Consider the following 12,808-nt stretch of genomic DNA (forward strand, 5'->3'; position numbering starts at 1 on the left):
TCTCTGAACATTAGCGCGCATAAACTGCTAAATAGCAGAAAGCCCGAGGCCCGAGCAGCTGGAGCCGTGCAGTTGTTACCTGAAATCTTAACATCCAGAAAAATAGCTGCCCCATTCCTTGAGGCTGTATGGAAAATCTCAAAATGAAAACCCACCCCACAGTCGTAAAAGTAATACTAACATCAAGGAAAAGAATTCCCAGTTAATTCTTTTTCTGTAGTTCTTGTTATTTTGTTGTTTGTTTTCTTTACAGTCGCCTCAAACTTGCAGAGGCGATGGGGTGTCTCTCTTGAGCTTCCCAAACATGTTTCTTCCCCAGCACCGGTTGGTCCTCGAGGTAAATCCTGGAGTTACTCACAGAGAAGGGAGGCTACGAGGATGCAGAGGGCCCAGCAGTAAGTAACCAGCTTGTGAATTCACTTCTGCCCCACAGCATCTTCAGGAGTGGAGCAGAGCGGCGGTGTTCCTCCGGGATAACAGCTTTGGAAAAGTTCTTCAGGATTTGAGAGAAAAAATTCCTTCTCCTTCCCCAGCCACCAAGAAAAAGAGTTTAAAACTACCGAATCCTCATTGCTAATGGGAGGGTGATAGAGAAGATGGAGGCCATTGACTGGTGTCCAGAGACAACAACCCGGTATGAATTCCAGCACCATTCCACTTCCCAGCAGCTGGATTTCTCACCAGGGTGGATTGCTGGTTTTGGATACCTCCCCAATTTTTCCTGTCTGTTAACAGTCTTCCACTATAAGGAAGTTGTATTTGGAACAGTTGTAAAGCCTTTTTTTGGTTGTTATTTTTTTTTGTATCTAAACTGCCCTGCCATTGCCTGAATGCTATTTCAAACTTGCTGGAATTTCTGTGCAGAGTATCTGAAATGTACTCTTGTTGTGGGGTTAATAATTATCACATCTCCCGGAAGGACCTGAATTAGCTCAGGGTTTTTAAACAATATGCATGCTCGACATAGAATATGCAAGAAAAAGGTCTTCTTTATTTTTCACTAGTTTCCAGTCTGAGTTGCCCTGTAAATAGATGTGAGGTACAAAGAGAAAGCTGGGACCACTAACTCCACACCTGTAAAACCAAGCTGAGAACCCAACAAATGGTGCAACTTGCCAAAGGCTATGCAGGCAGCCAGAGGCCTCACAAATGAATCCAGAGCCAGTCCAACACCTGAGTCATAGAGACCATCCTTGCCCTCAGTTCCTACATTAGCCTTTTCTTTTCTGTATCCTGAATTTCTTTCCTGCTCTATTTACGTTTCTTCCCATCCTAACACAACAGAATATATGTCCTTTTTAAGGACACTCCGGGAGAGTTGGGGAAGCACCAACAGATTAGAATGGTTTAGTCTAGTATTAGACTAAATTAAACATAGGAGATGTTTTGAGGATAAAAGAGCACATGAAAATGAGAAATGAAAGCTCCAAGAGGTGGTTCTCTCAAGACTGTTTCCAAGCCTCCAGGAAAAAGCAACTATTGCTCTCTTCTTTGATGCAAGCCCTTGGCATTTACTCAGTATGAGGTGCGCTTTGCACATTCCCTCTCCAGTGCTGGACAGTCACTATCACTGATTTTACAAACAAAGTATATCCATCTCCCCCATGCATGGAAAGGGATACTGCCATTTGAAATGAATGTCAGATTGGAAAAGAAAAAAAGAGACCACTGCTGTGAATTTTAGGCATTACTTTTCAGTAAGATACCTGGCGTGGGTTCTGCGAGCATTAGGAATTGACGTGTAGCCTACAGGTTGCATTCTTCAAGGCTTCAGATTTACTGAATCACATTAAAAACAATTGCTGAGAGCACAGGAGAGCCCAAAATAAATGTTGGGAGCTGATCTACTGACCCCTTACACTGACCCAAAGCTTGTGGGATACTTTATTATTATGAACTGACATTTAAACCTATGTCTGTCCCTAACTAGGTGTAAACACATTGTTTTCTATCCTGAATGTGCCATATGTAGCAAAACTTCCAGAGGTGGGTATGAATTTCCAAATGTAATCAGTGTTTGCAGGCAATAAAAACAACAGTAAGGACTTGGCGATCTTGGTGGTCTTTTCCAACCACAATTCTAAGGGAGCTCAAAGATGTCAAGCAGAACGGATTGGGAACAGTATTACACTGAGATGAACACTAAGGATACCATGCAGGCATCAAGGTACATTTATCCGTGCATGGTAAGATACTCAAGGGTGTGGAGGGAGCTGGGCCATTCTGAGGCCAATTTCTTCCACCTTAGGGAAGTCATGGGGACAGTGTAAAGCTCCTGACATCTGAGGAAAAGGCTGACGTCAAGCCTGCTTAATGAAGGCAAGAAAAAACACTTGGGAAACTACAGCTTAGCATTCCCTCAGTTCATTGGAACAGTGTAAAACTAATCCTCCTAGGACCTATGCCCAGGTTTATGAAGGACAAAAAGATCGCTGGGAACAGTCAGCACAGATCTACCTAAGGAAGTAAATAGCACCTGACAAAGCTGACTGCCTTCTTTGATGAAGTTAAAGTGGTAGGGAAGGAGCAGTAAGTATGAGAGTAACAATCCCAAACATTTCAGTCCGGTAGCAGGTAAAGGTTTTTGGCTTTTGTTTTGCTTTGTTCATTGGAATTGTGAGGGTGTTGAAATGCTGGGGGTGAACTGAAAGACTGTGGGATCTCCATGCTTGGTGATACTCAAAACTTAACCTTACAAGGCCTGGGACAACCTGCTCTTCTTGCACCTGCTGCAGAGCAGAGGGCTCTCAGTCTCAGGATGTTGCTTCCAACCACAATTTCCTTTATTCTAATGTTACAGTCCTTCAGGATACTGTGAGCACACTTTCTACTTCCTCCCTTTCAGTAAGGGAGTAGTCATTGATTGGGCCAACTCATGAATTAGAGCTGCTTCCCCTATTCTTCTTCCCCAATACCTCAAGGTCACAGAGTCGCATCTGAGCCTACTTGTGAGCTGTGTGATACTGATCAGCAAAAAGATGGGAATTCCTGCTCTGCTACAGATCTTCAGCAGACTCCGACAACATAGGCAGTATTCTTGTGTTCCCATTTCCTTGAGTAGGAAAAGGAAGAACTACGTACCAACCTCAGGTAAGAGTAGACAATATAATTGTACAAGTAGCTTAGACAATAGAGAAAAGACTATAGGCAGATCTTTTATGGCTTATGAATTTACAGGCAAGCAGAGCAAGATGCACTGAATGTTTTTGGATTGTTGAAATCTAGGGACGTACTTTGGAAGACCTCCAGTTAAAAGTCTCATGTCTCAAATTTAAGATAAATCTTCAAAATGGTGCTGCGGATTGCCTTGGTTATCACGAAGGGTTGCCAAATGAGGGACTACGAGGACCAAAAGAATCTTGACCTTGCAATACTTCAAGTAATCAGCACAATCTATGCTTTCATCATTACTTTTAGACCTTAGACTCAGAGTTTTCAACTGCTGTCCACAAACGTCTGTGTTCATAATTTCATTGTGAAAGATCTACATGCAAGGGAACTACTTAAAGCAGTCTTGTTGGCGAGGAACTCATTTGCTACATGAGAAAAGCTTCAAATGACTTGAAGTTTGAAAACCACTCCCTTCAACAAAGGAAGCAAGAGTTTCACCTTCATTAATGAGAAATCAGCAAATCCCACTTCCCATATTTTCATGTACTCCCACAATGGCACACTACCTCCTACTGAAAACCCCACTTCTGAATTCTATGCTGGTTCTACAGAACAGATTTTCACAAAACCCAAGCTGTGACTTGATTTCTTTCTTTCACATTTGAGTGTTTCCAGGAATTATGTTGGTATCCCGGACTCTGCATTCTTTAAAACAAGTTTCCTGACTGTATCTGACAAGTGCGTAGCAGAGCAAGGCAGTTATTCATCATCATAACATCACAGAGTACGAGCATATTGTATCACATCCTGCTTGAAATTTAAATGTTAGCATATGACTCAAACACAATAACATCAGATAACAGTCAACAACCAAAAAATGAAGCCTTTTCCTTTGAAGTCTGGGATACAACAGTGGGAAAAAGTCTGCGTTGTGCCTTTACTTCCATTACTTCCCTTCCCAGACTGATTCACTTGTATGTTTCCTTGTAGACACATACCAAACGTACTAGAATTATGAAGTTGCTTGACTTTCCAGCTTGATTTCAGAGGTGTGTGAAGATAACCCCACAAGGCACTCAACCCTCCTTAGAAATAAAAAGTGCATTAGGTGAGTAATTCTGATTCCAAACAGCTAACGATGACAGCCACTGTGAGCAGGCTTAGCAAACACATAAGCATATTAATGGACACCATTTAATTCACCATTTAATTTTTACTTCTACTGCTTAGGTTCCAACAGCTTGCAGCCTCCTCATCGTAAAATAAGCAACTGGGAACACATTTACGCACCAGCACAGACTAAACCGCATACTATGCTGAGTTTCAGCTAACGACAAAACACTGCAGCTTTACAGTGGCCCTCCAGTGGGCACTTAATAAGGGAAGTGTCCGAGAGCTCATTCTGAAGACCCGTTTCCTTATTCATCTTTTTAATGCTAGCAGCAAATTTCTTTCCCAACTACAGCGCACCTACCGTTGGTGGCTCAAAGTGACTTTCTGCTCTCTGTTCCTAAGCGTGTGGATTTATGCGTTTGCTGATGTAGAATTTCATAGCTAAGAGTCAGAAATATGCTTTTTAATTTTTACAGGACAATAAAATTGCTCGCCAAAGGTTTCTGACTTAAAAAATCTAAACAGCAGATTGATGTAGGCCTCTTGATCCTTCTTACCACATTTTTTGCCAACTCAGAGTGCAAAATAGCTGTCCTAGTAATTGCACCCAGGGGTTTGTGTCCAGTATCCAGACAAACTACTAAAGCTGACTCCCCGTTCCCTTTGATCTTGCATATTCTGATGCTTGAAAGAATACAGACAGGTGATAGAGAACACCGCAGCTATTGCAAGTACAACAGCACAAAGACCAATTAACACTGAAAAACAAAATGAACAAGAAACCAAAATGGAACCAAACCCACAACAGCTGGTGGTCATCAAGGCAAGTTTTCCCAGAGGGTAGAAGACTGTTACTAATAGGATGGAAATACAAAATTCACTGAGACCAACTGTAACTGCTGATAATACAGATTGAGAAGTGCTTCATTTCTCACATTTTCTGCAGAGCGAGAGAGGAGCTGGACACAACCACATTCATTTTGATTGTGGTACAAAAAAAAGTGGGAACAGAAACAGTCCCAGTGAAAAAAATAATTATAGGAGCTGTTTTGTTTTTTTTCCTTAATGCGGCTTAGGTCACATTTAAATAGCATGCAAATATAACTCGTAGAAATGTGTTACTTCTCAAAGTTCAATCAGTGTGGTATAATTCAGTAGTAGCTGCTCACTGATGTTTTCATACACATTAAATGGCTTTAACTACTGCAGAACCTGGACGCTAGCATACTCAGCAGAACAGCAGGTTACATTTCAGCCAATGATTTTTTTATCCAAAACCAGAGTAAGTGTAACCTCTAAATTGGAAAACATTTGTGTGCAAGGCAAACAGCCCATTGCATTATGGACATCACAGAATCATTTGGGTCAAAATGGACCTTAAAGCCCACCCAGCTCCAGCCCCTTTGCTATGGGCAGGGCTGCCCCCTTACCAGCTCAGGCTGCCCAGGTCCCCTCCCCTTCCAAGCTGGCCCTGAGCATCTCCAACAATACCCGCTAGAACCATGTGAAAATCACAGCACGTACTGAACAGACACATCACAGAAGCCATTACTTCCCTTGACACACTATGTGGTCAATATTAAAATTCTGGAGACATGGAAAAGTCATGACAGTTTTACACTGCATATATGCTGAGAGATAAAAAGCCTGTTTTTATTTGCTGATGATTCATTGACCTGTAGCTTGATCATAAAAATCAGGAAGTGAGGGACTCCAAGAACTAAAAACTATTCAAAAGCTCAAGCATTACCTATCATGCATTTATTGATTCATAACAGATGATACATGAGAGCTAAATAGAAGAATTTATCATTCTGCTTGTGCATTTAACTGTAGTTCTTTCAGTGTCTTGGTGATGGTCTTCCAGACGATGGCTGTGGCTGCCTGAATTTTGTGAGATCCACAAGGGAATCAACGAAGGTATAGATATTATATTCATGGTGCTGGAGGTTCTTGTAGGTAGAATTATCAAATTCTTCTGGAGCAGGCTGAGCAGCTGCCGTAGCCTCTGTGAAAACAAACATTAACTGGTGACTACAGGGATACAACAAGAGAAGGCAACATTCAGATCCCTCATCAAGAGGGTGGTGACACACTTGAACAGTGTGGATGCCCCATCCCTGGAGGCATTCAGAGCCAGGCTGGATGTGGCTCTGGGCAGCCTGGTCTGGTGGCTGGCAACCCTGCACATAGCAGGGGGATTGAAACTAGATGAGCATTGTGGTTCTTTTCAACCCAGGCCATTCTATGATTCTATGATGATCGAGGCAATATTAAAATTAAATTAAATAGTCATCAACTCTAACAAAAGGATAAGTTTAGGTTTTGCAGGTACCTTGTCTGATCCTAAAGAAGCACATTAGTATGCAAAAAGAGAACAGGAATCTGTACAAGCCATCTATTAGAGCACAGGTTTTCAAATCCAAACTAGCACCTAATGCTGGGGGAGAACTGGGTAGAATAGCTTATTTGTATTTTAAAGACATATGCCTACACTTCCTGGCTCGCCGTGGTTCTCACTTCAGCCAGAACAGTAGGTGACATTCTTAACAAGTCAGAAGAGGTAAAAAAAAAGCAGTGCAAATGATATATCGCCATGTTAGACTGAGAGATACAGCTCTTAGAACTACTTTATAGACTGATTTTTTTCCATGGGGAAAGTGACTGAATTATTGGTATCTTCACAGTTTCATTTCAAATATGGTTATACAAACAATAATATATTAAGAGGTTTTGATACACATTTTCTTTCTTTCAGAAAAAAAAGTAATTGTGATAGAATCTTTCAAAACTTGTAATCAGCTCTTCTTCCTAAAAGAACAATCTAACGGTGTTGTTCAGAACTCTTCACTTCACATTAAAACCAACATTAATTCTTTCACTTTTAAAATATTATGCAAATTTAGGCAGTACTATTTACATAAAAGCATCCTGGTACGGGCTGATTTTACAACCAAGGAAATTACAAGAAATAAAGCTTTATTTCCAATATTAATTTATTCTCACATGCCCAGAGTTATAGCAATAGGAAAGACATTAAGCATAATCTAGTGAAAAGCTTCCTCATATAAATTTGCATGTAGTGGTTTATGTTAGACCATATTAGGCTTCTTTTTATAATGCAACAGCCTACAATAAAAATACAAGAACTCAAGCAATTGAGAACCAGAATTTCCCTTTAATTATGACACAATTATTGCAATGTAACGCTACTACTTTAAGAGTGTGTATACATAAAATTTAGCATGGCTTGCTTATCAAATGCCATGCAGTAAGCTCCGGGTTCAGCAAAGCAACACACAACCTATGAAAAGAAATACCCCTTTCCTTGCTGCTCAGTTCCTACTAAGACAGCTCGCAGGAGGCACCACTACACATATAAAAGCCAGATGATATAGGCTTCGCTGCAAATAGCCCCAAGAACAAGGAGGCGTAGGGAAGTGCACATTCAACCTGCAAGAGACAGTTGTTCCAAATTAAGAGACAGATGCTCAGGAAGAAAAGCAGATGGAGTCTCACTTTCCCTGCCCAAATACACTGTACTTGGCTTTTCCAAGGAAAAAATTTATCTCTGACTTCATCCTCCTTGCACTTCAGACTTCTTCTATGCCTTCTCTCTTTAAGAGCAAGGATTTGTCAGGATGTCCTTCTGCAATGAATCAGAGGGATATTTCTGTGTTACCATGCTACTATTTTGCTTCTCATTGAGCAGCTGAAGTCAGCAGTTTTTTGCTGACTGCATAGCATGTCTGTTCTACCAAGTGGATGATATCAGCTCAACATCTAGGTTTCCAATGAGAAAAACTATTACATTAGAAACTACTAAAACTATTACATCTCCTGTATGCTTGCTGCAGACTTTGCAGATGAGCGAAAGAATACAGGAACAGGACAGAATTATAGACTACAAGAGGAATCATTAACTGTAAACAATAAACAGCAGTAGCTGTTTCCAAAGAAGGTCACAAAAAGAAGAGAGGACATACCCTGCAGACAGCAGCAATGCTGCTGAACAGTGTAGTTAGGTTTTACTCTGCTACTCCCTGACACCCAAAGATGTTTCACCATCTGTAAAGGTGCGTTAATTCACCTGTCCTAGCCCCTGCCTCCCACACAGCCACAGCAGCAGTGTCCTCTAGTGGGGACGCAGCACAAAGCTAGGAGAAAATTCTCTGCTGTCATAGCCCTACCACCAGCAAGAGGAGCTCAAAAGCAAAGTGATTTTCTCAGAATAGCCAGGTCTACCCCAAAGGTTTTGCTGGTGTGGCTATGTGGAAAAGAGATCTGAGACATGGCTGTTACATACATCCACAGGAAAAGTTTGTCACACAGGCTCAATCTTACCCTGGATTTACAGTGTCAGGGTAGTGAAAGCTGTCTCAACAGATCTATGAGGTGCTGTAATCTTCACTACGAATTGTGAGCACATTTCAGGACCAAGTCCTCCTTCTCCTACTCATATTTGAATCTCTTCATGCCTCATGTACCAAGGAGCCCAGAACTGGAAACCCAGCACTCACGGTGTGGCTGAACCAGCGACGAGCGAAAAGAATCATCTCCCTCTACCTGTTGGCAACACTCATCCTAATACAGCCTAGAATACTGTTGGTCTTAGGTACAAGGGCACACTGTTGGCTCATGTTTAACTTGCTATCCACCAAGACCCCCAAGGGCCTCTTCTTCAAGGATCATTGGAAGGATGCTATCATTACAGCCTTATAATTATGCTGCTTCTGCTTCAAACAAGTTTGCTTTTGTTTTTTAATTCAACGAAGCAATCAAAAGTATGGTCTTAAGAATAGTATGCTGTCTAAGTACGAAATCAAGAATGGCAAGTCACAAAAGATCTCGACAGAGGAGGATTTACTATTGAAATACACAGAATGAAATCAGTAGGAAAGTTAACAGGACTGGAGGCAACCAAGAAAGCTAAGCTGGAAAGGGAAGCATAGCTAAGGAGTGCATGATGCTTTTTCCTAAAAACAAACTAACAAAAAACAGCAACAAAAAAACTCAACCAGACAAAAAAAACCCACCACCTGCTCTCTGTTTCTCAACAAGAACTAGGCTATGAGGTCAACTCTATGTTACTTCAACATGACTTTCTTCTCTATGTTACTTCAACATGACTTTCTTAAAACCTACCAATCTCAGAATCAACGCATCTCTCTGGTATCACACTATGACTTCTTGAAGTCTACTGAAATTTGAAAGCTGCCTAAACTTCCCGAGAAAAAAAAAAAAAAAAGAAGGAAAATGGGCTCTGTCATACAAAACCTATCGTTTTGTTTATAATTTTGTTTTCATTTTTATCAGTAACAACTGGCTTATGAAACTGGACGTACAGCGAGTGGCAGACAGCTTCCTTTCACAACTTAACTGGAAACCGAGTGCTACAGAGCTTCTTATAAAAACTAGCAGTGAACAAGAATTTATCTTCTGGAAAGTCACTGCTTCGTCATTAGCTTCAGTATAACCATCAGAGAATCAGAGAGATGACTTGGAAACTACATATAAACAACACGCCCTAACCCAGAAGAATCTATACCATAGGTCAAACAAATGAAAGGTGTACCATCTATGGAGCTGCTTTCTCCAGCTTGGATTCCTGCTTCCTGAACAGTCTCTTCCTTTGTACCCATCACCAACACTGTGCTTTCAGAAATCTCCTCTTCTAGTATAGGAGGAGCTACCTCTACCGCTGCTGATTTCTGTGTCTCCTTTGCTTTTTTTCCTTCCCTTCTGGATATCAGGTTTTGCTTTTTGTCCTCCTGAGTCGCTGATGGAACTTTCAGCTGAGTAGATGCTGGGTGGGCTCCCAGGGACTTTTCCTCCAAATAATGAGATTTCAGAGTGGCATCTGTCAAGTCTTGGGTTTTATTTAAGTGTGGTTCTAAGACCAGCTTCTGCCGATCTGCTTTTTTAGGAGTTGATTTTGTGTTCAGGGCTCTTGCTTTGGATTTTAATGTTTCATGACTGACTGATGCTTTAGAAAATGCAACCTGCTTGACAGCAGGTACATCAGTTTCCGTTTTGCTTGGCTTCTTCTTAGCTACATATGCTTTGTGATCTTTCTGAGGCAAGCCATCTTTTGGCAGCTGTGATCTCTTTATCAGTGTGTTCTCAGAAAAGACACAATCTCGCCTAGGAAATTCCACTCTGGTTTTAATGGAAACTCCTGACTCATCACCATCATCGTTTTCTTCTTCAGAATCTGAGCTGGAATCCGAATCTGAGCTGGATGAAGATGAAGTTTCCTCTTCAGCTAGTTCTTTCCTTATGCCTCCTCCTTTTGCGATTTTATGGAGTCTTGCCTCCTCAAGGGAAGAAACAATCACTCGTTGAGGAAATGCAACCACAGTTTTTCTTGACATCAACGTTCTCAGATCCTCATCAGGTTTTGAAGCTTCCTTTGGATTAGTATTCAGTGTGCTCCCACCTTCTTTTGCAGATACTGGGTGAGAGTTAGGAAATTCAACTGTTGCCTTGGTGGCTAGTATCTTGGTGCCTCCCTGTGGTGCCACTACATAAAGGGAATGGCACAAAGACAATTACCATCGTTATACATACATCCCAGTTAATGAGTGATGTTAGCCATTTAATTTTAACTTTCCGGCACAGTCTAGTAAAAAAAGCAAATGACAAAGTGATTAAAGGGAACACAGACATGAAGCAGAAAGCTCTAAGGCATTTCAAGCTACAGAAACTAGAGCGCTAGTTAGCACTGAACAGTTTCTGCTGCTGCGATGCTGAAACATCTTTTGTTCCTTGCAAGAGTTGGTTTCTTTCTGTGCGTCAATTCTGCATCACTGGAGATGGTTACAAACACCTCCTAATCTCTGGTGAACATTCAGACAGCTTGTCAGCAGAAATCTTCAAATATTTGTCCAGAAGCAGGATAGCAGAGCAGAAGACATAGCAAACAGATCTAACTATTCCAAGAGGTTGTCTAACACTATCTTTTAAGCGGTAGCAAGGGATGACTCTCAAGGAACTAGTACTAGTGCAAGAGATTACTCAGGCCACGCATGAAAGCATTACTAGTTCATAGGACTGCATGATCTACCAACTGAACTGGATCTCAGTTTAATGCTATTTTTCCTATCTCCACTTCCCATTTTAGTTTGATATCTCTTCATTAAAAAAAACCTTAGAAAGCTTCTTGATGCTTTTGAGCCTGTCTGTCTATCTTCTCCCTCACAGAGGCTCCAGAAGCAGATCAACAGCAAATACAATTTTCATTAGAGAAAACAGGAGGCCAAAAAGGACTGAAAGCACATTAAAAAGACAATTCACTACTGTTATTTGCTACAGGAAAGTCCATTCCATCCATACAAGCTGCACTTTTTTTTCCCCCCAACCTGCAGTGCAGTTCAACTGATTTCCACACCTTTTTTGCAGATATATCTGCATGGTTTGGAAGCCCAGACCTTCTTCACCAGACTGTAACACAGACTGCAGTTTTCTTCCCCTTACTAATGCTCTACAGTAATACATTGGATGACTTAAGTAGTTACTGTAAGTAGCTCTGAATAGAAGCAAGCCTTTAACAACATTGAGATAAAAATATCACGGAAGAGACAGATACATCTAATTAAAAGCCGAAAACAGAAAAACAGAGCTCTTAAAATAGATGCAAATAATACAGAATATACTATCAGTTTACTATTTGGGTAATACTTTCAGAGAATATCAGACATGTAACTTTGCTGGACTAAAGGTACAGGGTGGGGAAAGCAGATGGGGGAAGCAAGAGAACTGGCAATCACATTTGAAGGACATCTGACTCCCTGTCCAGACTGACAGCGAAACACAGCAGCCTGAATAATCCAATATTTAAGAAAGCATCCCTCAAGGCTAAAGAAGTCTTCAAAGAACTGCTGGGGAAGAACTCAAGAATGCCCATAGGAAAGACATACCAGCAAAGCCTAAGAAAAAGCTTAAGTATTAGTACTAAGATGTCTTAAGAAATTAAGAAAGCAGATAGCATTGAACTTCAGCATTACGAGGAAGTGTTGCTGGAAAAATACTTTAATCAAAATGTGCACACCCTGGTGTAACTAGAACCTGAAAGAGATAGCTACATCCCATACATAAACTAAGCATAATCATATGCAGGAAAAGCAGGTGGTCGACAGTGGTAGGCAGGTCTCCTGGCACCTTCTGAAATCAAAAAGCTCTAGGAAAATCAACTTTGAAGTATCTTACTGGTCACCGGCGGCGTCCCGGAGCCTCCAGGCCGGGTGCACAGCGTCGCCCCTCGGAACCCCCAGGCCTCCGGCCGCACCGCCTGAAATACACAGACATTAAGCTCTCAGCCATTAGCCCGGGGCCTCTCCGAGGCACGGAGCGGCCAGAGCGGCCGCTCCGTGCCTCGAAGAGGTCCCGGGCCGAAGTTCTTTGGAGCTGGGAGAGCTGTAAGACCCCCACCTTGCGGACAGCCGCCCGCCCACACCACAACAGTGAGGGCGCCGCCATTTTGTCGTCCTCCTCCTTAAGCCCCGTGCTGCCCTCTATCAGCAATACCTTCTGTTTGGCTTTTTTTTTTTTTTCCCTTTTTTTTTTTTTTTTTTTTTTTTTCCTT

At 41.6% G+C, this 12,808-nt stretch overlaps 1 protein-coding gene across 1 annotated transcript; it reads right to left on the minus strand.

Moving 5' to 3' along the window:
* Nucleotides 1-4,670: 4,670 nt before the first annotated feature.
* On the minus strand, nucleotides 4,671-12,807 carry LOC140265483 (uncharacterized). Its single transcript, XM_072361412.1, has 4 exons — nucleotides 12,655-12,807; nucleotides 12,433-12,514; nucleotides 9,800-10,747; nucleotides 4,671-6,232 (listed from the first exon to the last, which is right to left on the minus strand). The coding sequence occupies exons 1-4, from the start codon at nucleotides 12,700-12,702 to the stop codon at nucleotides 6,066-6,068; spliced, it is 1,245 nt and encodes a 414-aa protein (XP_072217513.1). The 5' UTR covers nucleotides 12,703-12,807; the 3' UTR covers nucleotides 4,671-6,065.
* Nucleotide 12,808: the final 1 nt, after the last annotated feature.

The sequence above is a fragment of the Excalfactoria chinensis genome, unplaced genomic scaffold (assembly GCF_039878825.1).
Source record: "Excalfactoria chinensis isolate bCotChi1 unplaced genomic scaffold, bCotChi1.hap2 Scaffold_998, whole genome shotgun sequence".
NCBI classification, from domain to species: domain Eukaryota; kingdom Metazoa; phylum Chordata; class Aves; order Galliformes; family Phasianidae; genus Excalfactoria; species Excalfactoria chinensis.